Source organism: Tyto alba, unplaced genomic scaffold (genome assembly GCF_018691265.1).
Source record: "Tyto alba isolate M040663 unplaced genomic scaffold, T.alba_DEE_v4.0 Super-Scaffold_16, whole genome shotgun sequence".
In the NCBI taxonomy this organism is placed as follows: Eukaryota; Metazoa; Chordata; class Aves; order Strigiformes; family Tytonidae; genus Tyto; species Tyto alba.
Window position 1 is genome coordinate 13990910 of NW_024881278.1, and position 26709 is coordinate 14017618.

Here is a 26709-nt window from a genome sequence, read left to right on the forward strand (position 1 = left end):
AGGCCAGGCTGAGAGAGTTGGGGTTGTTCAGCCTGGAGGAGAGAAGGCTCCAGGGAGACCTTGTAGCAACCTTCCAGTACTTAAAGGGGGCTACAGAGAAGGTGGGGAGGGACTCTTTATCAGGGAGGGTAGTGATAGGATGAGGGGTAACAGTTTTAAACTGAAAGAAAAATCTAGATTAGGTGTAAGGAAGAAACTATTTACTGCATGGGTGATGAGACACTGGCCCAGGGTGCCCAGAGCAGCTGTGGCTGCCCCCTCCCTGGAAGGGTTCAAGGCCAGGCTGGACGGGGCTTTGAGCAGCCTGGGCTGGGGGAAGGTGTCCCTGCCCGTGGCAGGGGGGCTGGAACTAGATGGTCTTTAAGGTCCCTTCCAACCCAAACCATTCTGTGATTCTACACATGCATCCCATCCTCCAAGGTCCCCAAGTGTATATGAAACTTCAGGCAGGTCACAGCCACAAATACCCCGGGAGACACAGGACATCTTAGTACGTACTGCCTGTTTCACAGGCAGACAAACCAAGGTGGCGAGGCAATGAGCCGCATTGCTAATGCCCCACAGCGTGGCAGGGGCAGAGCCCAGAACAGACTGCTGAGATCTTTGGCTGGCTTCCTTGGCTGCACTGAGCCATATGACTTGGTGCAACATGGGGCGAGGTGCGGGCAGGAATGTGTGGAGGAGGCTCCCAGAGAACAAAACTGGTTCCTTTGTGCTCTGGGTGGACGTACGAGCTCAGGCAGACGTGGGTGCAGTACACAGGCTGCCCTAAATTATGGTGAGTTGCTACAGGTGTCTCTCCGGAGCCCTGTGTTCTTGCTCCGTGAAGAGGAGCTGGGACAAAAAAATATTAACCAGTCATTCCTTAATTTTCCTGTTATATGTGTTCCCGTGGGATAACAGGAGGGGAGCAAATGACCAGATAACCCAGCTTGGAGGTTGCCAAGAAAAGGGTAAACCAGCGGCTTGCTGACCAGTTTTGCCACTGAAGCAATGCAAAAGAGCTAGTGCAAGCTAAGCATCCACAGCCTGTTTCGCTGGCCTCTGCTTTGCCCGCCAGTCCAGCCAGCCCAGAAGTGTGCCATGCCTGAGAGGTGTGACAGTCACCTGCCCAAACACAGACAGTTCTCAGCAGATAATTCAGTGTTCTGTTTCCTCCTGAGTATTCTGTGGTTCTTTTTCTTGTAAAATATTACCCAGATTTATTCTCCGTCACACTGGCATAAACACAAAGTTAGTCTGCTGACTACAGAACTACTCTGTGTTTATCCATTTATTTCTGTATTTTACATGATTGTAAGACTCAACTCACTGATGAGGAAATGCCATAGAACACCGACTTCCACTGCAAGGATGCTGATGGTCCTTCTGACGCTGAACTGGATGAACAGTGACAGTTTGGACAACTCGTCTTCAAAACCCAGTGAAGGCTGTCTTGTCCAACCAGTCTTAAACACAACAGAGAGTAATAATTTTTAAAATTAATCTTATAATAAAGGAAGAATGGAAGGAGGAGGGTACTCTAGGATTGTAGTTGGTTATGATTAAATTGTTATAATTTTTTCTGGTTTGTTTTTACAATTGGATTGACACTGAGCAGATTGTGGTCCATTCCATCCTGTTCTAGCTTTATAATGCAGCCCACACCATATGAATTGAGTACCTCCAAGGATTTAAGTGAATAGGATGATCAATATTTGTCATGCAACTGTTCTCCTCTCTCCACGGGAGAAGGTATATCTGCAGAACAGGAACTTGCTTCAGTAAGGTGTTTTGGGTTTGGTTTTTTTTTTTTTTTGCTTGTTACTGTGGTTTGGATTGGGGAAGGGATTCTTCTTCAAATCAGTACATGTCTCTCTGGGTTTTTCCTCAGGAAAGCAGGTCAGGGGAAAGAATATACCACGCACTTAGAGTGGCAGGTGCTGAGAATTGCTACACATCTCAGTCTTGGGGAGCCTGTTGCCAAGCCTCGGGCCCTCCCAGTGATGCAAGCATCATTGTGCCAAAGGCCAGGGACATCGTCTTCATACTCTGACAACCTTCTAGATACTATCCCAAGGCTCAGCATGGCAAGCCTTGAGATGTGGACGAGGATCCTGACTCCAGAAGAAGGAGGTGTCAGTAGCAAAGGATGGTTCTGCCTGTGCTTGAGAGGGTCACCAGCACCGCCCTGGTCTGCCAGGTATCCCCAAGCCCTGGAAGGCTGTGCCCAGGAGCAGGCTTCAGCAACAGTCAAAGCAAAACGTTAGCTAGAGTCGTGGCAGAGGCTGAAAGGAGTAAAACAGCCTTGGCGGTACTGTTTTCTTTCCCTATCCAGCACTCCCTCTGGGCGCAGGTGATCTCCCCTCCTGCCTGAACAGCCCTCTCATCTGGCTCCAGTGGGGCACGGGCGCTCCTGCTGCGAGAGCCAAACCTCCTCTTGCCCCCTGGCTCCCACCAGCAGCCAAACCCCCTCTTTCCCCCACTCGTTCACATGCAGCAGGGCCCAGCCTGCTGCCCCCCACCAGCAGCCACCACCCCGCAGCGCTCGGCAGCCCCCAGCCCAGGGGCGCAGCGGCCGTAGCCCGGCTGACCCACTCATGCTGCTCACTGGGCACAGTGAGAACATTTGGAACAACTATTTTTAAGTAAGACATGATAATTAATGTGGCTCCCTTCAAGTGCACAGGGGTGCTGGGAGACCATTAACTTTGTCAGCTGTGATATTTCTTTCGCCAAACGCTTATAGCCAGTGTGTCAGCTGAGATGTTACACAGTTCGGGCAGCTCCATACCCTTCTGTAAGTGTCTGTCCTCGCTTTATTTTGGGACTAAATACATCCTGCAGTGGATATATGCCCTTCCTGAGTAGAAGAACCTGTTCATTTTAATGGCCCCACTCTCTTGAGTAAGGACAAGTTGCCCACACAGAAGTTGGCTGGATCATCTGTTTGCCCTAACCCAGCCTGCTTCAGTATCCTCAAGCACTGCAAGGATTTTTTTTGGAAGCAGGAAGCATGAATTCAAATGAAGAGCATGGCTTAAGCTGAAGCAAGATCTTTAAAGACCCAGCATTGGACTTTTACTTGAAGAACATACGCTGAGATTGCAAGCGAGTAGGAGTGGGACAGCCTTTTTGTTCTCTTCATACAGCACCTGACGCAACGCTGCCGAAGCCATGGAGAGGGCTCCTCAGCAGCACCAAGTAACTACAGCAGTGCCAGTGCGTGGAGACGTCCGTCTGTGGCTGTGACAGAACTTGTCTCCTTTCTTGCCTCCATCCTTGTTCCTGGATTGGTCTAGCAACCTGTTTCAGTTCGTGCTTTCCATTCAGGCTAACCTCAAACACTTGGCATCCACTTGATTGGAAACAAGTGTGCTGAAAGCTGTCTGCTCTTTCTTCACTATACAATGTGGACTGCTGCCTGGCTCCAGTCTGGAAACAATTATTTCCCTCCTGTATGTACCCATTCTGAAAAGTCAAAGACTTATCCCTAGACTTTTTTTTCCTCTTTCCACTTTTATTAGCCACTTCCTTCTTGAAAAAAAAAAAAACCTTGTCATTGTATATAGTGCCCACAGAACAGCTCTAGCTCTGGCTCTGGAAGTCACGTATTTCTGTTACATGACAAAAATACTGCCACGTTTTAAGGCCAGGTCTCCCTTATGGTATTTTGTATCAATAAATGTGCCACAGTGAATTCACCAGTCCTTTGTCCTGTTCTGATAGGATGAATATCTGACGGTGTTTGAATTTGTGGGACTTTAAGAAAGGGCTGTAAGCACCCGTTGTGGTTATGCTAGCGTAAATACTCTTAAATAACCCCAAAGAATGGTCAAAACATCCATACACAGATGTGCAGTAGTGCTTGCAAGTACATGCAGATGCTATTAGAATAGCATAGTGCGGCTGATTTTAAAAAAGAAGATGCCTGTATCTGCATGTATTCCTGGATTTATTATTTCTTTCAAACGTTCCTACTTTTTGATGTGTGTATGCAGACACAAGGGAATGGGAGCAACAGATGACCAGAATCTGCAGATATTTGCAACATTGACTGAAGTCCAATCTCATAACAAGCATACAATTTTATTTGGGTTCAATCAATTTAGGGTGAGAAGCAATAAGCAAAGCAGCGCTGGGTGCGCGGGGAGTCTCAGCTCCGCCACACACCCCGAGTTCTAACAGCAGGGTCTTTTATACTCTTGCATCTGCGTCTTGACCAATCCCCGTTTACCAGAGAGCCGTCCTGCTCTTCCTCCACTGGATCATTCGAGTTGCTGGGGTAGATTTCCGTCCCTTATTGGGTCCTTTGAAAGTCTGGAAGTCTCTGCCTCTTGGCGCGCTGTTCTCCTGTTGGATCTTTAGAAAGTGGCGGAGTTTTGTCTTTCAGCGGGCTTTCCTCAGCAGAGGTTGCATCATCTCAAGGCGGAGTTTCTAAGAAGCGGTTACATTGTTCTGAGCAAGAAGCACACTCAACTATATTTTATTCTTGCATATTCTCGATTCGATTCCAACATTCATCACAATTATTATATGGGTTATAGTGATCACACATCATTTCAGACCCACACAGGGTACAACAATTCATTTATCACACCGTATTTTATTTTGACATGAATCATGCCTATGTTTTCCACAATTCCCCCCTTTGTCTTTGTTTATCTTATTGATTCGTGTCTTGGTTTCTAATTTGATAACAGCTTTCCGTGCTGCCGTTAAAGTTGGGGTTGTTTCAGTCTCTAATACCTTAATGGAGTCTTATTATTCTTTATTTCTGGTTGCATACTTTGTACCACCGATCGTATTAACCGAGTAAAACATGGAATTATACAAGGGATAATTAACAGCCCTCCACATATTCCTAGGAGTACAATACCCACGTTAGTAATCCAATCACCATTAAAGAATGACCTCCATGATCCTAAATTTCCAACATTAAACCCATTCCACGTTTGCACTGGGACATGGGCTACTTTCTTCTTTTCTCTAACCTGTTCATAACTGTGGGAATTTCATATTTGACTCCTGTTTCCATTTCATGATAAAACGAGTTGAATAACAAACGATGTTCTATGGTTTGCCTTACTTCTTGATGATAAACTATTCGGACTATGGCTCCTGGATCATAACCGGAGGCCCAGATCTTGATTCCGAAATCTGTTACCTTTTTCGTTACTCTCCAAGACAAAGGATCTATAATTGTTAGATTGACCAGCGTACAGTTATAAAGTCCACAAGTTGGGCTTGCCTTTATCTTTTCCAATTTGGCCTTCAGATAGGGACAATGATATTCATAGCCCCAGTTAGCGGTTGCCCAACACACAGCCTCCCATGTATTTCCACACAAGTGGCCTCCGTGGACCCCGGATGCGAGATAAGAATTCCCACGATTCATACACATGTATTTTTCGGTTTTCCCATATTGTCTCCTCTGATTTATATCTCCACAGTCAGCTGAGTAATAGTCCCTATCTACCGCTTGGCAGACATCAAAAATGACCGATACTGGGGAATTAGGACTATAAACCTGATTACTTACTGCCAAAGTTTTCCATCCATCATATTTATATTTCCCTTTCTTTATGTATCCTTCTGTTCTCAATTCTATCCAATAGAGAGTTGGAAGTATATCAGGATCATAGCACATGACCTTGTTGGTTGAAAGATCCTTACAGAGTTTATATTTGGTTTGATTGTATATGCAATCACCCATGATCTGCCCTTTACATTCGTAGTGGGTATAGTAGATCAATGTATGGGAGACTGTATCACCTTGCATTGTTACAGCAATACACTCACTGCAATGGTCGGAAGAGGTGTCCACACCTTCCCCCAGGGTTCCAATCAGGACCCATACCAAGAGAGGTCCGGTCAGGATCATAATGCTCAGCGGTCACCACCTCAGGGGTTGCAGACCTCGGAAGACCTTGTAAGCTGCAGCACCGATTCCCTCCGGCCTTGCCCTCTCCGGCTTTTACCAGGGTGTGCCTTTCTTCTCTTTGTGGGTGATAGGAATTATTTTACTCAATACAGGACTTCCAGCACGAACAAGGACTTGGAAAAAGTGGGGAAAAGCTAAAGTACGTCTGCTTTCTATACGCTGTTCAATTAGAATTTACTTTTTTACAGAAGTCAATATGAACCTCCCTCATCAAGTCCTTTTAAAGGTGAGTTTGGTATTTCCAGGTTCAGTTACGACCCTCCATTCCTCTATAGGTCCCTTCACCCTTGATGCGTGTGTCCATCCCTTTTCAGCCGTCCTTATCGCAGTTTCTGTAGTTAAAAGAACAAGAAATGGTCCTTTCCATCGAGTGTTAAAGCTATCTTCTCTCCAGCTTTTTACCAACACTATCTCCTGGCTGAATTTTGTGTCTTGCAAAATCCAAAGGGGTGCTCTGGGCTAATAATCCTTTAGCCCTGAGCTCCTGCATGTTTTTATTCAATTCTATGATATAATGTTGAATAGTCATATCTTCCAATTTGGGATGATCTATTGACAACCCTTGGGTATAAGGCATTCCATACAACATTTCCAGAGGTGAAATTCCAGTTACTGAATTTGGCATAGTTCTGATGTTTAACAACGCCAGGGGAAGACACTTTATCCATATCATTTTTGTCTCAATCATAAGTTTCGATAATTGATGTTTTAGAGTCTGATTTACCTTTTCCACTCTTCCAGAACTTTGGGGATGCCAGGGAGTGTGATGGTCCCATTGGATTCCCAAAGCTGATATAACATTTTTAAGAATCTTAGATGTAAAATGAGATCCTTGATCTGAGTTGATTACTTTAATCATCCCGTATCGGGGAATGATTTTCTCAAGTAACTGCTTTACTACTGTCTGAGCCGTGGCTCTCGTAGCAGGGAATGCCTCAACCCAGTGGGTTAGCTGGTCAGTGACCACCAAAAGATACTTATAACGTCCCACCTTTGGTAATTCAGTAAAATCCACCTGTATCCTTTCAAAGGGTCAGTGAGCCAGAGGCCTCCCTCCTTTTGGTGTCTGTCTTATTTGTTTTTTATTAATTATCTGAAAAATTAAACAATCCTGCACCTCTTGTTTTGCAATTTCAAAAATTCCTATACACATATAAATTTTAGGAACCGATCCACACGAGCTCTAGCTCCCCAATGTGTCTGTTGATGTAACCTTTGCAATATCCTTCTGGCACACCCTTTTGGTAACATTTCCCTACCATCTGGCAAAATCCATTTATCGTCTTTCTGTTTAGCTCCTAATTTTTCATATTCCAATATTTCACATTCAGAATAAGCCTTTTGTTCATTTGTTTGTTCCTCTTTTAGTCCTGGTTGCTGAAGGGTTGTCAAGGTTAAGAGAGCCGCTCGCTTGGCTTCTTCATCTGCTAAATTATTTCCCCTAATTCTAAATTGCAACCCTTTTTGGTGTTCTCTGACATGAGTTATAGATATTGCCTCAGGTTCTCGTATAGCCTGCAATATTTGTTTTATTAGTTCTTCATATACTAATCCCTTTCCCTGGTTATTTATTAAACCCCTTTCCTCCCATATTCTTCCAAATGTGTGGACTATTCCAAAAGCATAAATTTGAATCCATAAAAATTGTCCCTTTCTTATTTTGTAATCTTTTCAATGCCCTCAAAAGGGCATATAATTCACATGCCTGCGCTGACCAGCTGGCACTCAGTGGCCCAGATTCTATTACTTCAACATTGTTCCCATCTATGATGGCATATCCTGATTTTCTCTTCCCTTCAATCACTCGTGAAGACCCATCTATAAATAATCTTTCCCCTTCCTCCAACTCTTCTTCCTCTAGATCTGGTCTAATTTTTGTTTGCAACTCTACTAAATCTATACAGTTATGCTTGAGTACCGAAGCCTCCTCCCATCCCCCAAACAAAAACTGTGCTGGGTTCTGTGCCACAGTCGTCCTTAAATCCAAATTGGAGGAGTGAATTAAAATAGCTTCGTATTTTAATAATCTACTGTCAGTAAGCCATTTATCTGCTTTCTGTTGGAGGATTCCTCTAATGTCATGAGGGGCATGTACTACTAAAGATCCCCTGAATGTAACCTTCCTAGCTTCTTCGAGTAACAAGGCCACATCCACCACTGCTTGCAAACACGTTAGCCATCCTCTGCTTACTGGATCTAATAGTTTTGAAAAATATCCCACGGGCTTTTTACTTACAGCCCAATCCTGAGTAAGTACTCCATAGGCAGTATAATTACTGGTATTTACGAAGAGTTGAAATGGTTTATTTAGGTCTGGGATGCTCAATACAGGAGACGTTACCAGGGTATCCTTAAGACTTTGGAATTTTTCATCATCCTGTGATGACCGTTTTATCATGTTCGAAGTAAGTTTTTCATATAAAAACTTTACCTTCTCACTGAATCCCTCTATCCATTGTCTGCAATATCCCAGCAGTCCTAGTAATTGTCAAATTTCTCTTTTTGTTTTTTGGAGCCGGCAAGGCAACTATCCCTGCTATCCTGTCTGGGTCTAATTTTTTCTTCCCTTTAGTGATCCAATGCCCTAAGTATTTTACCTCTGGTTCAGTAAATTGCAATTTACTCCGTGACACTTTCAGTCCCCTTTCTCCAAGAAAATTCAATAAATCTATAGTGTTTTCCCAAACCTCCTTTTCTGATTTCCCCGCTATTAACAAATCATCTACATATTGTAGGAGTTTTACATCACCTTTATTTTCAAAGAATGTGAGTAATTTTTCTAGTGCCTGTCCAAACAAATTTGGAGATTCAGTAAAACCTTGAGGTAATACTGTCCACCTTAGTTGTAGTTTTCTGCCTGTGTCCGGATCTTCCCACTCAAAGGCGAAATAATCCCTACTGGCTTCCGACAGTTGGCAAGCCCCAAAAGCATTCTTCAGATCTATTACACTGTACCAGATATGTTCAGGGGATACTTGATTCAATAAAGTGTATGGATTTGCCACTACCGGGAACCTAGTGATGGTCCTCTGGTTGATGGTTCTCAAATCCTCAACTAGCCAATAACTACCATCTGGTTTCTTAACTGGAAGGATGGGTGTATTATGTGGGGACATGCAAGGCTCCAAAGTCCCTTTTTGAATTAAGTTGTCAATTATTGGTTTTAATCGTTTTCTTCCTTCTAATGAGATTGGATATTGTCTAACTCTTATTGGTTCTCTTAGGTTTATTATTTCCACTCTTAGCGGCTCAATATCCAATTTTCCTATTTCTCCTTTATTATACCAAACTTTCTGGGTTATGCCCTTTTCATCCTCTTCAGTTAAGTGATACAACTTTACCGAGATATTTTGTTTCTCTACCTCTAACCCTATACCTAATTTAATAATTAAATCTCGTCCTAAGAGGTTGTGTTCTGCTTCTTCAACTAATAAAAAGTCTCCTACACATATTCGAGCTTTTGATTCAATTTCTACATTCTTAATAATGGGGACTCTAAAAGGTTCTCCTTTAGCACCCACCACCAGGGTCGATCCCTGCTGATTTGACAACCTCTAGGAATATGCTGGACCGTAGATTTTTCAGCCCCTGTATCTACTAAAAATGTCACTTCCTCTCCTTGGGGACCTATTTTTAAATTTATCAAGGGCTCCGTTATTGTTCTGGTCCCCAAAATATGTAGCCCCTGACACCCCTATTCTTCATTCTTAAACATCTCTTCATCTTTCATTCGCTTCCGACAATGCCTTTTGATATGTCCCTTCTGCCCACAATAATAACATTCGGGTATTCCCCTAGGAGAATCCCTATTCCTCTCCCTCAGGATCATTGACTGTCCTCTTCTACCTTCTGATCTGGGAGTTTCTGAGATCATTCTTGGTTGTTCCTTTTGCTGAGTTTCCCGGACCCCAGCTACGAATGTTTTTGCTTTCGCTTTCTGCTTCTCCTCATCTTTCCTTACATACACTTTCTGAGCTTCCCTCAACAATTCCTGCAGTCCTTGATCTTGCCAATCATCCAACTTTTCCAGTTTCTTTCTTATATCTCCCCAGGATCTGGCTACAAATTGGGTTTTTAATAATGCTTCTCCGATTGAGAAGCTGGGTCCACCCCAGAATACATCTGTAAATTTTTTTCGCAACCTCTCTAGCCAGTCCGTAGGAGACTCGTCCCTCCCCTGATGTTCGCTAAAAGCCTTGTTAATATTTTGCCCCCTTGGAACTGCTTCCCTAATGCCCTGTATAACCAATTCTCTTAAATCTGACATATTTTGCCTATCACAGGCATTTTGGTTATTCCAGTTTGGGTTCTGGTTAGGCCATTTCTGTTTTCCAGGAGGGCCTTGTTGGTGCCTTCTCTCCCACATCTGCATTCCCGCTTGTCTAATCATAGATCTTTCTTTGGCCATAAACAATATTCCTAAGATAGACTGCATTTCCTCCTAGGTATAGGTATTAGGACCTAGGAACTGATCTAATCGTTCAGAGACTCCCAAAGGATTGTCTAGTAAACGACCCATTTCCTTTTTAAAGAGTCTCACATCACCTGTATTCAAAGGTACTGTTACAAATCCAATTCTTCCTATGTCTCCTCCCATTGGTACCTCTCGAAGCGGGGCTAGGGTCACTGCTTCTTCTTTTTCATGAATTTTATCCCTCTCTCTCTGTACTGTTTTGCTCCTGGTGTGACTAGAAGGAGGAGAGGGTGGGGGAGCCGACAGAGAGGGGTCAGGAGGCAGTTGGGGATATATTCTCTCCTGACGGCCTTCCGTGTTCTGCCTTATATAAGGTGGGGGTAAATTGTCTAATGGCTCCCATGATAACGCGTTTGGTTTAGTTTCTTTTTCTTCTGTTTTCTTTCTTTTCTTCCAAAGGAAATAACAAAACCGATCTTCCAGTTTCCGACCCTTTCCACAGTGCAGCATATTCACTCTCTTCCTGACTAAAGGGTTCTTTACTATTCACGTATAGATTCAATGCCTAACAGATCCAATCATCAAAAGATTCAAATATCGGCCAATATAGGTGATCGGGCTGAATTTCCTCTTTTGTCCATACTTCCATACAGTAATGGACCATCTTTTCCTTAGCTTTCCCTTTCTGAGATGGCCAGGAACCCCAGTGCTTAAGCATTGTCCCAAGGGGACTATCTGGGGGGATATTTGGCAATTCTTTTTCCTTCTTTTTTCCCTTTTTAGATTTTGACCCCTTTTCAGATTTTGACTTATTTTGGCCCATTTTAGGAATCTTATGGCAATTCCTATCGCCCTTGCAGGGGGTTGAATCCAGGGAGTTGAATCCTTCACCCACCCACGTATCCCTTGGGAATTTTGTGGCAATTCCTCTCACCCTTGGTTACCAGTAAGAGTGTCTTGCGGGGGGGTTGAACCCTTCACCCACCCACGTATCCCCTAGGAACAGCGCTCCCACCCTCGAGTCCTGTAGGATCTGCTTCAGTCCTTCACCGGCCAAGTCCCTCGCGGGAGTTTGAACCGCAGTTAGAAAACCTCCGCACTCACTTTGGAACTCAAATCCTGGCTCCGGAATTAGCTTCTGTTTCCAGTATGAGGTTCTGTCTCAATCACACTCTCACGTACAAGCAACCGAATCCCACCCAACTGAACGGCATCCCTTATACTCACGACTCCGTCGTCTTCACTCAGATTTTCGTGCACCAGAATTACGGGTAATTTATACTGCAGTCTTTCCCTTGGAGCTCCGATTCCTTTGGTTATTGCCTCTCTTTTCGCTCGTTGATCTCCACAGATTAACCCAGACTGCTATTCCTCGAGCCACAATTTGTGGGGTGCCCCCTGAGGAACAACAATTCAGGAAACCACTTGGAGATCACGTCGGGGTCACCAAATTGTTATAATTGACTGAAGTCCAATCTCATAACAAGCATACAATTTTATTTGGGTTCAATCAATTTAGGGTGAGAAGCAATAAGCAAAGCAGCGCTGGGTGCGCGGGGAGTCTCAGCTCCGCCACACACCCCGAGTTCTAACAGCAGGGTCTTTTATACTCTTGCATCTGCGTCTTGACCAATCCCCGTTTACCAGAGAGCCGTCCTGCTCTTCCTCCACTGGATCATTCGAGTTGCTGGGGTAGATTTCCGTCCCTTATTGGGTCCTTTGAAAGTCTGGAAGTCTCTGCCTCTTGGCGCGCTGTTCTCCTGTTGGATCTTTAGAAAGTGGCGGAGTTTTGTCTTTCAGCGGGCTTTCCTCAGCAGAGGTTGCATCATCTCAAGGCGGAGTTTCTAAGAAGCGGTTACATTGTTCTGAGCAAGAAGCACACTCAACTATATTTTATTCTTGCATATTCTCGATTCGATTCCAACATTCATCACAATTATTATATGGGTTATAGTGATCACACATCATTTCAGACCCACACAGGGTACAACAATTACATTTATCACACCGTATTTTATTTTGACACGAATCATGCCTATGTTTTCCACACCATGAATAATGCCATTATGCTCAGTGGGGTCACTTTTCTGAGAAAGATTGATCACATACTTTATTTCATGAAAGAGCTGTTCCTGACCGAGCACAGAGAGTGAGGAAACGGGTGGAGTGGAAAGAGTCTAAAATTCTCCTTTCCTGCACTGAATTCAAAATAGCATTTCTCTTACTGGAAAAACAAACATAAGCTCATTTTGGGTGTCTCTGTCTGTCTGCCTGTGGGATTGGCAATGCACACCACCTGCAAATTTGGAGACCTCTCTGCCCCTGTTTACACTCTTGAGGCTATGTCTTAATTACAAAAAGCTGATCTGCTGTGACATCGATTTCCCTCTCTAGGGGAAATTCCTAGCTGTGAAATCCTAGCAGGGGCAAATTGCTGGGGGTATTTTTGTTTGTTTTTTTTGTTTTGTTTTGTTTCTTTTTCCCCCTTGGCTGGTCCAGACCAACCCCAAAACTGCCATCTGGGTTTGACCTTGACTACTACTTTGAGAGCAAATCGCAGCGCCGGCTCTCCTGAAGTGCTGACGTACAGACAACTACTTCCAATGAGTTATCTTGATACAGAAATCACGCTGTATCACAGCCAAGAGCCTGTTCCCTCTGCCAAGCGGGACCCGTGCCTGGGGGCTGCAGGAGCTGAGAAAATGCTGTCTGTGGCCTACCCTGAGCCAAAAAAAAAAAAAAAGACGGAGAGCGTCCTGGACGGGTTAGCTACAGCCCTGCCTAAACCTGGGGCACAGCCACAGCGAGTGGATGTGCGTACAACCCCGCCTGGGGATGTGGGGGAGAGCCGGGCTGTGCCGGGGCTCGGCAAGGGGCTGGCGGGACCCGCACCTCACGCCCCGGCCGCGGGTGGAAAATGGCTCGTGTATCTAACCCACAGCGGCCAAAACGCGGCGGTGTGTTGTTTTTTTGGTTTTTTTTTTTTTTTTTTTTTTGCTTTTTCTTAGTTAACAATGGAAACTTTTTTTTTTCTCTTCTCAGTATTTCCCTCCAGCCGAGCAGCGCCGAGCAAAAAAAAAAAAAAAAAAAAAAAAAAAGAAACTTGTTCCGCTGAGTTCAACCCCAGACAGGCTCACAACTTCCTTCCTGCTCTCCTACCCCCTCCCTCCGCTCTCCTCCTCCTCGCCGCTCCTCTCCTTCTCCTCCTCCTCCTCCACCCTCCCCCCCCCCCCGCCCCTCTCCGCCTTTCCAGCCGCACCGGGAGCGGGCGCCGGGGCCGCGGCGCGGAGCCACCCGCGCAACCTCCGCCGCCCGAGCGCGGAGGGGCAGAGCCCGGCGCCCCCCCCCCCGCCAACCCCGCGGGGCGAGGAAAAGCCGTCCAGAACCCGCGGAGCGAGCGGGACTGCCGGCCGCGCTCCGCGCCCGCGGAGATGGTTGGTGCAGCGCCCTGCGGCCGCCGGCGCCGGCGGGAGCTGCCGGGCACCGCGCAGTGAGGGCGGGCGCGGATCCCGCTCCCAGGTAAGCGGCGGCGGGTGGGGGGGGGGACGCGGCTGCCCCCCTCCGCCGGGGTTACACCCCCACCCCCCCCCCTCCCCCGGGAGGAAGGGGCGAGGTGAGGGCGGGCAGAGGGGCTGGCTGAGCCCCGGGGCCCCGCAGCCTGCCCTGGCGTCCAAGCAGTCTGTCCCCCTACCCCAAAATCTGGCCGGGCACCTTGCGCCGGTGCTCGCTTTCACACCCGAGCTGGAGGGCTGGGAGCGTTGCAGTGAGGGGGATCCCCGTAAAGAGGGGGTGCTTGGGCTCTGCTGAGCCTCACGCCGCCGCCGGGCAGCGCCTTGAAGGGATGGGGAGCCTTTTGGTCGCACGGGCACTTAGACGTGTGGGCATTTACCTGCCGGGAGCCTGGCAGGGGTACCGCCGGCTTGCACCGCACGCAAGCGCTTCCAAAGACATGTACGGCCGGAGCCGGGGTCAGCGAGCCCACGCACTGGTGCGGGCAGCGTCTTTGTGTGTTCTGGCATGGGGATTGCAACTCCAGCGGTGCAGGGGGCAAACAGGCACGAAGGAGGGCAGCACGGGGGGGCACAGAGAGCCACCTACAAAAGCAGAGTCTCTCGCACACACCAACGCTGCCACACAGCTCTGCGAGGGAGATCCGGGCAGTCGCTCGGAGGCGGCTGCAGCGGTCGGTGCCCCGGAAGGCAGGGGGGCACCTTTAGGCAGGGCACGGGTGAAGGTGTGCAAACTCCTGTTGCTGCCCACGGGGAGTTAGGGAAGGAGTGGAGATGTGGTCCCATACCATTCAAAACCGTGCAAGCAGGGAGCCCTCACGTGTATCACTGAACAGAAATCCGTGCTCGGGGCTTAGTCTCGGTCGTAGGTGACAAGCTGGAAGGTGGCAAATTTGAGCTGTTTGGAGTTTTTCCCTTCCTTCAGAAAATGTCAGCTTTTGGGACCAAAGCTTGAAAGCTGCCAACTCTCAGCTCACACCAGTCAGCCGTAACTCCCTAATTCTCTTGCGGGAACGGCTGCTGACTCTGCGTCCTCTTGGACACCGCTGCTGCGGCTGCATCAACTGGCAACCCGGAGAGGGGGCAGGGAAGGCAGGAAAGAGGGGAAACAGCCCCAAACCTGATCTCCCCTTGGCTCAGACCCTTCTGACAACCAGGCTGGGCTGTGTCCCCAGGGGTGGCACACTGGGGATGCATGCAGTGACTGGAGGAGGGGGAATGCAGGAAGGGAAGAGTCCGGCCAGCTGTGTGCACAGCTGGAGGGTGAGCTTAGGAGGGGTGCAGAGCTACTCTCACTGCTTCTCTCTCTCTCTCTCTCTCTCTCTCTCCGCAGCCGTCTCGTTTTATGGAGCTGGGGGCCGGGGCCAGCCCAGCTCCCCTGCTGCCTCCCAGCGATGCTGCTGGTCCCGGCGTGGAGAGACCCTTGGCAGCCCCGCGGAGCCTGAGCGCCGAGGCGGCGGCGGCGGCGGCCCCCCTGTGCGCCCCGGCTGACTACTATGGCCGTGTACTGCTATGCGCTCAATAGCTTGGTGATGATGAATAGCAACAGCGAGGTGACAAGCGGCGGGAGCAAGACGCCGCCTCCTCCCAGACAAGTGCTACCCAGGGGCCCGGAGACACCCGGCAGCTGCCGTCCGCTCCCCGTCTTCAGCCCAGCCCCCGTGCCACCCCGCTCCCCGCGCCGTGGCCCCGCTTTCCTCTTCCCGCCCCTCGAGGAGCCCCCACGGCAGCCGGGCAGCCCTGGGGGGCGGCGGGGTAGCTGGAGTGAAGAGGGTCAGCCAGGACCCCCCACAGCACGGCAACTTCAGCGAGAGCTGCACAACGTCCAGGTGAACCAGAAAGTGGGGCTCTTCGAGGCACACATCCAGGCGCACAGCTCTGCTGCCCAGCTGCCGCGGAGCCCCCGGCCATCCCGGCCCCGTCCCGCCAGCCCCATAGCGCCCATGGTGGGACTTGGAACCGGACCCCGGCCGCGAGCCTACGGGGAGAGCGAGGCCCCCAGTGTTGGTGGGGTGGAGGTCTGGCCGAGCACGGCAGAGTCCTCGGGGAGGCCGGTGGTGATGGTGGTCCCAGCCGTGGGGCTGGCGGAGGACAGAACCACCCTGGAGCCATCAGGGCCTGCACCGCAGCGAGGCGAGGTGTTGGTGGTCCCCACAGGACTCGAGGGCCAGCGCTCAGCCCTCGGCGGGAGCATCCCCGCCGTCATCGTCACGGACCTGGGGGGCCCGGAGGAGGAGGCGGGCGCCGTGCCCCCCGGCAGCCTGCCCGTCCGGAAGCTGTCGTCATCTTCAGCCTCTTCCACTGGCTTCTCCTCATCCTGGGAGGAGTCCGAGGAGGACATCTCCAGCGACCCCGAGCGCACCCTGGACCAGACACCAGCCTTCCTGCAGACCCTGGACCAGCAGAAGCCCCGAGTGGTGAGTTTGCACCAGCCCCGGGGAGGTGGGGTGAGGGCTGGCAGTATCCCTGCTCTGAGGCACCGTTGCAGCGGGAGGGCAGAGGTCTGTCGCAGCAGAGGTCTGCGGAGAAAGTTCCCATTTGCTCAGCAGTGCCTGCTTTCCCTCCCATGATAAGCTTATCCCTGTTCCTAGTCTGAAAATCCCCTGCTCGCAGGAGAGAGCAGCAGTACCCGTCCCACTGTGCGTGGTCCTTGCAGAGCTTCCCCAGCGCTGCAGGCTGCCCGCCGGCATGCTCAACGTGCACCCACAGACTGCAGTCGTCTACTGACATGCGGTTACAAACCTCAGCTTTCCCTCAGCACAGCTTGTCTGGATGCTGGAGGTTTCCCATGATTTACATGAGCCTAAGGGAGAATTTATTTCCTCCTTGGAGTCGAAACTGTGTGGGCCAGCTGTCTGTTAAAATTTATACTGATGCCCGTCGCCATAGTGTCTGTGTGCCTTTTCACATGGAAGCAAAAATCTCTAGAATTTCTGGTAATTCCCCTTCTGAATAAAACTTTTTGCTTATGGGGCATCTTATATTTTAAGTAAGCGTATATTTGTCAGGTATTTATGTTAAGTTCATTTGTTTCTGGATCTTGTTTTGGGGCTGGTTGGGGGACTTCAGGTGAGAGAAAGCATCATTGTTGTATTACCCTTAGAGCAGAAAGGTCTCCTCAGAGAGGAGGGTTTTGAGGCACTCTTATAGGCAAGACAGTCACGGGATTTCTCGTGTCACTTGGGGAGTTCATTCCATGTCTGAATGTTCCTCACAGACTGTGCTTTGCTCTGAGCTGTCACATCATTTATCCAGAGAGCTTTGAACCACTTCACCCCAGTGCAGCGTGCCCATCACGAGGTTCTCCAACCAGCACGTGGGCTCTCCCATCCCCTGGCTCTGAGACATTACATTGACTCAAGCTCAGCACTGGAGCATCACACCGACAAACCCTGAAAAATGCTGGGCAAGCCAGTAGCTCCTTAATTTTAAAGAGTTTGATAAAGGCCCGTCAACTTTCAGTGGAGTGGCTCACTATGTTTAACTTTCCAAAGATACATGATAGTGAAACTCTGCTAAGCTCAATGACACGAGGGAGGCCACTGCAGGGAAACATCTAAGTAAAGTGAAGGTATCAAACTCATGAAGAACTGACAGACTGTGGTTTGTAAAACAGCAGGCTGAAATAAATACCTTTGCTTTTCTACTTGCTGTGTCCTGTTCCAAGAACTCGGTCTCAGTTCTGCTCAGGATGAAGAAGCAGTTGAGTAAAAGCACAGTTAATGAAGTTACGAGTCTGTGGCTCATCATGTTTGCAGACAGTTTTGTATTTTGGGCCTCTTGACTGATGAATCAGCTTGCTCCCTTTGGGAGCTGCTACAATTCCTCTGATGATTAAATTCTGCTAGTTTTGTGTGCATGAGCTGTAGTAATCTCTGCTCTATTCTCTATACTAATGACTGTGCCTAGTGCCAGATCCCACTGATTTGCTTCTGAAAACAGTTCGCTGATGGGCAAAATCATGCCTGATGCTCTTGTGGAAAGCTTCCTGGAGCCTCAAGCTGACTCTGAGCAGCCTCCTGCGGCCTCCAGTGAGCTCAGTCAGGAGGGTGGCTCGGCAGCGAGCAGGCAAGGCTCGTTTCTGTTGCCAAAAGGCCTGGATCAGAGTGAGTTCAGATCAGGTCTAAGATCAGAGTAACTCTGCTGGGCTCAGTGAGACTACTCCAAGCTAAACGAGACGAGGATCTGGTCCAAACTGTGTCAGGCAGCCTGAGGAGGTGCACTTGATTTTGTGTTTCAGTGCTGGAGTTGTCTCAGCAGGAGCGGCTGGGCTAATTTACAGTGATACTTTCCGCAGGTCCCGTGCAGGGCTGATCACTGGCTTTGGCAGGTTGTCGTCTACTTCTCAGCAGGATCATGCGCAAATGCCCAGTAATTCAAAGCTGAATCGTATAAATAACACCCAACTTTGTGTACCGGTTGGCAGCATCTTTTAAGTCCATAATGACAGCAGAAGGCAGCTACTGAAACAGTATCAAGTTGCACACTCATTTGTTTTCATGGACTCACTATTTCCTTTTAACAACGCACTACGGTCTGGAAATGAGTTGTGTAATGAGGGAGAATGTGTGAGAAGCAATCTCCACAACTCATGCTTTTCCGTCAAAATAAACCCTGGGAGACCTCGGCCGACAGAAACCAACGTCGTGCCTCTGGGTTGAGTAGATGAACGCTGGGCAGGCAGAGAGAGAGCCCTGCCTGTCTGCACTGGGTGCTGCTGGCGCAGGGGAGGGCTGTTGCACCTGGGGGAGCGGTAATGGCGAGCCCCAGGAAAGCAGTTCTCGCTGCAGATATGGTCTGCGCCGCACATCTCGCGTAGCATGTTTACAGACTTGATAAACAGCAGGCTTGCTTCTGCCCTTCCTTTCTGGAGGCCGTCTGGTTTAGCAAATCTGTTAGGGATGTCCGGCTGTCTATTGTAGTTCCTCCTGGCATCCCCGGGAAACAGACAGATCCCTCTGGCTGGCACGGACTCGTCCCTCCATTTGTACTTCAGGTAGGAAAATTCATTTGCGGTGAGGCCCACATATTGGGCAGTAAGAAAATGATGTTGCCTGGTGAAAGGGAGGGAGGGAGGGAAGGAGGGAGGAAGGGAGAGAGTGTGGCCACTTTTTTGGACACCGTGACCTGGAGCAGCTCGGTGGCTGATACGGACTCTGCCTTTGTTTATTGAAACAGTTTACTTGGTATGTTGCCTGTCCCTGGAGCGCTCTGGTGCCCGGTGGGCTGTGCAGCACTGGGATACAGTGACCCTGCCGTGATTATAGCAGACTTCTGAAGTGCAGTGACAGTAAGAGCAATCTGACATTTCGCTGTTGCCTCATTGCAAGTCCACTTAAGGTCTGAGTAAACCACCACATAAGGTCTTTTGCAGCTGTGGCTTTCCCCAGGCTGCGGGCTGCTGCTGGAGAATCCCCACGCTTGTTTATTGATTCTTGCAAGGTTTCAAAAAACACTTGGGCGATGACACTTCTCGGGCCGCGTGGGAGGGACGGCCTGTCCAGGCAGCGTGTCGGGACGGGGACGCTGGGGTTGGACACCCCACACCCACTGCAACAGTGACATGGGCGGTTTGGGGAAGGAGTGGATGCCTCTGCTCACCCACCGCCTGAGCCAGGGAGACACAGCGGCTGTTGGAAGGCACCTGTCTCCACCATGGCACGTCTCCTGCTGAGGGAGGATTTCTCCCCTCCTGGCTGGTCGCACAGGTTGGGTGTGTAGGGGAGTGAGAGGGTGCTCCCTGTCCCAGGCTCGGAGTGGCACAGGTATCCTGAGGCAGCAGGCCTGCTCCTGAGGGGGATTACACACCCAAAATAAGCCCCCTTCTAGCTGTGACTCCCACTGACTACAGTGGGAAAACACAAGTCTGTGAGTTTTGCTGTTCCTGGGGGACCCTGTTTGCTCTTCCCAAGGGAGAGCTGATAGACCAAGGTGTACTCAGCAGCAGCAGGCTTGGCCGCAGTCTTGGAAGCTGCCTGCACCCCTTAAACAAAAGATATTCCAATTCTGGTCATTACAGTGAGTCGTGTAGTTGACCTAAATACCCTGGTTTGTCAACTCCTTGGCAACTAGAGACAAAACAACAGACGAGTGGGGGGAAAGGCAGAAATTGTGCAAGTACGTACTATAGAAAAATGACATGTCAAGGGGAAAAAAAACACCCTACTGGAAAAACAGTGCAAGACACAGCAGTGTTCCTCTTCCTGGCTTTCCCACAGCCGCTGTGGAAACACAAGGACATACGGCGGAATAGTAATCAAGTGACTCTCGGTACATTGTGAAACCTCTGCTCCTTTCAACAGGAGAGCCCCTTGCTCAGAATAAGAGACTTCCATTAACCTGTGCAAAATGGCAAGAGCTTTTGAAAAAAGTTAACATTATTGCTGCTGACAAGTGATTTTTTTAAATTGATTTATTTGTTTGACTCACAATGGCTGTAACGCGTTTCTGAAAGGAGCCAAGTTTAGATAGGGTTGGTGTCAGCCAAGGGCCTGTGGGACCCTTACTTATTTCTCTTTGAGATGTTCCAAGGTATAAGCTGACAACAGCACTTCTGATTTGTTCCTATAAAAATCAATCAAATTAAATACACTTTCATTCCCTTTCCTAGCTGTCACAGAGATCAGGAAGTCTCCATGTAACAGAAACCATGACCACATGGCTATGGTGGTGATGCATGCAAGCCCCATGAATGTATATCTTTATGCTGACTATGTTTATATATTTTACTCCTTCCTCCCACCGTGTTTATCTTAAAAGCTCCTAAGCTTATGAGCTTGTGACTGGTATCACCAATTTAGTATCAATATAATGTCTCATGTATTAGGGCCCTGCTTGCTTGTCATTGAAGAGCGACTGTTACTCTGGTAATGCATATTATCGCCCAGGGAAAAGGTGCTTTGCACACCGGGTAAGCTGCCAAAGGATGGAGCCTCCTCCTTCAGCCCTGCTGTGGGAAGACTCGGAGGAGGAGGGGAAGGAGGTGATCACCTCTGTGTTTCCAGGCAGACCTGATGCCCAGATGCGATCAGTATCGGCCGGTGCCCGGCAGGCTGGGCAGAGCTTCGCGCTCTCCGTAGGCGGAGGCTGTGCGTTCCGGGCAGTTCGCAAAGCACCGCTCTCTGTTTGGTAGCTTATCTTCTACCTACTCATGCAGCCTTCTTGGGGAATAAGCAGCTTTTTTATGGGCTCCCACCCACAGAGGCTCGGTGAAGATGCTGCCACAACCCAATGGGAGACAAACGGTGCCATTTCAAGTCCATTTTCATCAGCCCTTTTAAGTTCATTGGAAAGTTTCTTCTCTGCTCACGTTCTCCGTGACTGACAGCGTAGGAATTACATGGCATGTAGCAGATCCTTTTCATAGAGGGACTTACTTGCTAGCACAGCTGCTGTCTCTTGCATATTTTATTTCTCAAACAATTTAACTCTGAAAGCATTCATAAAAAGTGGAAAAAAGCCCAAAGCATTTCCAAGGTGCAGGAAGAACAAACGCTAGGCCCATCGTTCTTCAGGTTCCCAGCTCTGGAAACAGCCAGGTTTCCTCCCATTCTGATGGAAATCACAGGATGTCAGGAGTTTGGCTGGTTGGAACCCTCAGGTGTTAAGTTGAACATGAACAGAGTGAAGCTCCCAGATCAGTGGAAACTTTACGGTTTTGTCTTTAACTTTTTAGAGCCTTGCAATGACAAAAAACAATCAAACCATAGTCAGCACCTGTCTCATGTTTTCCATATTATTTCTATAATGTGTTAGGACAGATTTGCATGTGAAGAAAATATTAGTGCAGCACTGAGCTCTTGCATGCCATGCTGTCCGGGTTTGAGCTTGGAGGACAACTGAGCACCACGCAGCAGCTCACTCCCCCCTACCCTCCCAGCGCTGGGAAGAAAAAAATGAAGCAAAAGACTTGGGAATCGAGATAAGGTCAGGGAGGGATGGCTCACCCATTATGGTCATGGGCAAAAGACAGACTGGTTAGGGGAAGGAAAAACCATCACTTTAATTCAAACACTAACAAAGACAACACTTAACAGACAAGGTGGGACAGTGAGAACCACCACCACATCCAGAAAACACCTACCCCACCCCTCCCTTTTTTCCGAACTCAACTCTGCTCCCCATCTCTCTACCTTGTGTCCCGGCAGCGCAGGGAGCAGGGGATGGGACTTACAGACAGCTCACTGCTCCTTCCTCCTTGGAAGGTTTGGGGGGGCATGCCTCACATTCCTCTTCTGCTCCACGGGGCTCCCCTCTCACAGGAGACAGTCTTCTATGAACCTTCTCTGCAGTGAGCCCTCCCCACAGGCCGCAGCCATTCCCACGCTGCTCCAGTGTGGGTCACCCCCGCGTGCTGCAGTCCTCCCAGCACCAAACTACAACAGTGGGGGCTGCTTCTCCCCTCAGAGTCCCGGCCTCCTTTAAGTGTAGTCACTTGTCCTGGTGTGGGCTCCTTCACAGGCTGCAGGTCAAGCTCTGCTCCACTGTGGACCTCCATGGGTGGCAGGGGGTGGCCCTGCTGTCTCCCCACAGGATACCAGGGTCTCTTCTCCAGCACACCTCCCCCACTTCCTCCTCCTTCCTTCCACTGACCTGGGTGTTCATCCTTCTCCCAACTCCTCCTCACAAGTCCCAACCGCCTCTCAGGTTCCCCTTCTTAAATGCGTTGTCGCCGAGGTGCAGCCACCGTCGCTGACTGGCTCGGCCCTGGCCAGAGGTGGGTCCGACTTGGAGCCGGGGGAGCTTTCGAGAAGCTTCTCACAGGGGCCACCGCTGTAGCCCACTCCCCTGCTACTAAAACACCCACCACACAAACCCAGCACACATGTGATCACTGAAAGCCAGTGCTGAGCTAATGTTTCCTCTACATGTAAATCTGTCCTAACTCACTAGAGAAATAATGGCATCTATGTATGATGTTAAATGTCATTTCAGCTAAGATTAGTCTTCTGTAATTGTTAGAGATTATTTTGTTTATACCAGTAGGTAAATTTGTGCAGTAAATTTGACCTGCTTTCTTCCAATGAAACCCAGCCAAGCTTTCGAAGAAAGATATGTTAGTATTTAACAGACAGTGAAAACTAAATGTTAACATTTTCAAATCACTGAGTAACTTTGCAGCCTAATCCCTATTCTCAAATGTGACTTTTGGGAGAATGTGGGCTTCCACACTTGTTGCATCACTTGAAATGGCCCTTTTATGGAATTCATCTTGCTCAGCCTCATTGGATGTCTCCTCATGATAAGTCTTCTCCTAAGGCACCTTTCTTCACTATTGACTCTGATGGGATCTTCAGGACTAGCCCAGAAGTGTTCTTAAGACAGAGGAATCTGTTTCTAAAGTACTCATGAATGTCTTCTATAAAATTTATCCCAATTCCCTTCTTATTCATACACATAAAAAGCCAGGTCATGCATAGCCTGCACAACAGCTGCAAGTAGTTCAGCAAGCTGCTCCAGTCTGAGGTCTACTAGCTTCAAAAGCAAGTGCCTCTGATTTGGCTTTTAAATGAGTGTTTAGGCAGCAAAATGTGTGATTTGCTCTATAACAGGGGTGATCACCCAGCAGTGCCTTTCAGCGTGAGCTTGCGTGGGTATGTTCAGACGTTCAGGGTCTCCAGCTGCAAGTTTCAGCCTGGGTGTATGTGCCATGAATGTGCTCTGTCAGAATTGGTGGAAGCTTTTGGAAAACATAGATTGCAGCTTCTTCTCTCCCTGCCACGGTGGGAGTTCACCGCCACAGAGCTGTTGTCATAGCTGCCTGCTTGTGGAGATCCTCACGGCCATAGTCAGCCATGGGTTGCATTGACTGAGCGCCGGCATTTTCTGACCTTAGTTTCTCAGAGATAGGCAATATTGGAGCCTGAAGCTGCTGCAAGCTGTTATGACCCGTATTAGCCTTTTTCCTCTCATGATATTTATTTCAATGCTATCGTACATCTCAGCCACGAGAAGAAAGAAACGAGTTTTTTATAGTAAAGAACATTTTTTTCATTAATGTTACGGAAAAAGAGACAGCTTAGTAGAAGAAATTCAATTGTTCCTTTCAGATCTAAGATTTATTGCTAGCCAAAACACAAGGATTGCTTTTGGGAGGAGAACTATGGGGTAAAACAACAAGTGCTTAGCACTTACAACTTCTTGTAAGCAGTACAGTATATTATCTGATCAGCACTACACAACAGGAACTGCATTAGCATTCAACACTGTTGTGGTTTTTAAGTAATAGTAAAGCATCCCTTGTCTCTCTGACAGACATATGGGCTCTGGGGTGACATACCAACAGACATTTTAATTAGTTTGATTCGAAGGACAGAATCATATTGTCTCTTCACACATTTGATTTGCAGAGAGGTCAGCACCTGCAGTTGCCGTGGTGTGGACCTCACGGAATTGATGTGAGTTTTGCCATCCTTGGCATCTGAGCTTTCTTCCTTGACTTTAAGTCTCGTAGTTGCTGTTTTGGAAAATAGGGCTCTTGGAGTGTGTGAAGCAGAGGGAGGTCTCATCCTGCAGCCTTCACTGTCACAAAACTCCCTTCAGCCTGAATGCTTTGGGCTTTGCCTGAACAAACACCGATACATCAACATCAGGAATAACCAGCACAAAGTCTTGGTAGGATGGCTATGCCAGGGAGCAGGCCCAACCCTCTCCCCCCCATCAGCGTTTGCAGAGGGGCCCATCAGAAATGCGGCATCGACTGGAAGTTAGCAGAGGGCTAAATCCACAGCAGCACCTACCTTCAGTATCACCTACTCCTCCTCCTCCTCCTCCTCCCCCTTCGCTTCCTGTCCCTTTGCCCTTGCTTGGGCAATTCGTCTGCAGCAAGATAGAATCAAAGAACCCTCTTCCTTTGCTAAACAATTCACTCCTTTTGTTAGGGTCAGATAAAATGCTGATAAAAGCTGTTGTAGCTCCCCTGAAGCCAGCAGGAGCATGCTGCAGATTTGGTCCTTGATGGTTTTTCGCCTTGCTCTCCCCTGCATGTATCCAGTTACATCTTGTGGTAAATCCAACGTTAAAGTGAATTAATGAAGCAGAGACGCAGTCCCCACGGGGGTTTTGCCTGTTGATAGACACAGTGCTTCAGAGCCTTTGGGGGCAGGAGTTTTATAAACGGAAAGATCTGCAGGGTGGCTTTTTGGAAAGTGCATTTTAAGGTTGGGTGGTTTTTTTCTTGTTTCTCGCTAAACCATCTCCGATCCCTGCTGCTTGGGAAAAGGGCAGGAGCGAGGCCTGGCCTTCAGCTCACCGCTGAGCCTTCTTCATTGCAGCCGTGCTCTGACAAGGCTTTTTGGAGAGGCGTAGGAACAGCTTTTATCCCATTGAGCTAAACGCATTGGAAGCATTCTCATTAAATGGGTACTTAAATACAGTGGCTGGGGGAGCCCGTGTGTACCCCTCAAAAGAGAGAAGACCGAGGAGGGGCAGGGGTGAGGGGGAGGTGAGCAGGCTCCTTCTCACCATGAGGACAGGTGGGAATTGTTCTGCCAGCAGCCGCAAGCCCGGCGAGATACCCACGGGCATCCTCCCACCGCAGGTAAGGTACAGAGCAGCTGGGGGAGAATTAGCAACATGTCCCAATGTAATACGGTTGCTATTATGGGTAATATATATTTAACACTCTGCAGGGACCATTCCAGCCTGCATCTGTAGGAAGGGGGAGAAAAAGTCAGGTTTGCTTTTTTGGCAGGCTGAAGATCAGAGAGTCCAATCTGCAATCTCTCTTGGTATGTTTTATGTGGGTGGGTTTTGTTAAGTTACAGGCAAAGTTATTGCACCCCTAGGCTGCTCACATTAAATGTTTCTCCAATTTTAGCAACATTCTTTCCAGGCTCAGTTACATTTGTTTTTATCTTCTCTATGGCAATTGATGATCTAAGTCTAAAATGTATAACTCCGCAGGATCTCCTGTTATATATTTCTTCCACAGCTGTAGCTGAATCAGGACAGTATAATCCAATGACATGTTGTAATGCCTAATGCTTTCTTTAATACATTCCAGATTAAAGGAGTCAGCAAAGTTCACATATCCAAAGTAATAAATTTAAACAATAATAACGACAAATCCTGAACCATGATTGCATCTTGAAAGTGTTGTGTTTTTTTTTTTTTTCCCCTCCTATCTTCTCTGGTCTGGCTAAAGTCTGTTTGTAGGAAACTCAGCAGGACAGATAAAAGATGATGAGACAAACAACTTAATCCCTTAATAATGTCAAGTGGAAAATCCAACAACAGATTGGCAAGGAACTCAAATAACAACTGCAAAGTGGCCCTTACTGAGGTCTACAGACCTGGTTTAAAAGGCTGAGCTTGGCATATAATTAAAGATAAGCCTGAATCAGTGCCCACAGATTCAAATATTTATTTGAACTCTGAAATGGAGCCCAATTGCTTTTTTTTTTCTTTTTATTCATGCTTGCACAGTGTCACCTTCGCTCCAATGAGGCCAGTTCAGCATCGCCTTGTACCTGGTGCTGCCCTCGGTACCCACGCAGAGTGACCATGGAAGGGTGGGGTTTGCACCTCTGGGTGCTACTGCAGATGGGAGCATGGGACAGCAGCGGGTGTGCGCTGCCCAGGGAGGTGCCTGCAGCATGAGGAGGAGGAGGAGGAGGAGGAGGGGAGCTGGGCACCGCTTGCTGGCACCGCACTGGCCTCCGAGTTCCACCATCTCACCGTGCTCTTGCTGGGGGCTGGCACACTGCTGCACCCCCATGCAGCAACCCCCGTCCCTGCTGCTTAGGGCAGTCTCGGGCTACCATCAATAGGTATGTCTTGAAAGCAAGGCATGTGGTCACAGAAGTAGGAGGCACTAGGAAATGCAATTGCCAAGCAGCTTCAGAAAAAGCATGTTAATTATT

General features: G+C 48.5%; 2 protein-coding genes across 3 annotated transcripts in view; one reads left to right on the forward strand and one right to left on the reverse strand.

The window, feature by feature from the left end:
- Window positions 1–4049: 4049 nt before the first annotated feature.
- LOC116960792 (endogenous retrovirus group 3 member 1 Env polyprotein-like) lies at window positions 4050–12377 on the reverse strand. 2 transcript variants are annotated; one of them, XM_042789853.1, is made up of 2 exons: window positions 11982–12377; window positions 4050–6255 (listed from the first exon to the last, which is right to left on the reverse strand). In XM_042789853.1, exon 2 carries the CDS (start codon window positions 5861–5863, stop codon window positions 4952–4954), a length of 912 nt encoding a protein of 303 aa, XP_042645787.1. In that variant the 5' UTR covers window positions 5864–6255; window positions 11982–12377; the 3' UTR covers window positions 4050–4951. The 2 variants fall into 2 exon arrangements, with proteins under 2 accessions (XP_042645787.1, XP_032845219.1); XM_032989328.2 differs by having other exon boundaries at window positions 11565–12377.
- A 1200-nt stretch (window positions 12378–13577) lies between these two features.
- ITPKB (inositol-trisphosphate 3-kinase B) overlaps window positions 13578–26709 on the forward strand; it is a 70636-nt gene continuing 57504 nt past the window's right edge. Inside the window, exons 1-2 of the mRNA XM_042789708.1 lie at window positions 13578–13856; window positions 15180–16263. Of these exons, the coding sequence (XP_042645642.1) occupies window positions 15343–16263 (921 nt within the window). The 5' untranslated portion in view covers window positions 13578–13856; window positions 15180–15342. The remainder of the gene's footprint in view (window positions 13857–15179; window positions 16264–26709) is intronic.

Bases quoted from the DNA above. Each gene is read 5' to 3' on its own strand.
- LOC116960792 (XM_042789853.1), bottom strand. From the start codon at position 5,863: ATGATCCTGACCGGACCTCTCTTGGTATGGGTCCTGATTGGAACCCTG.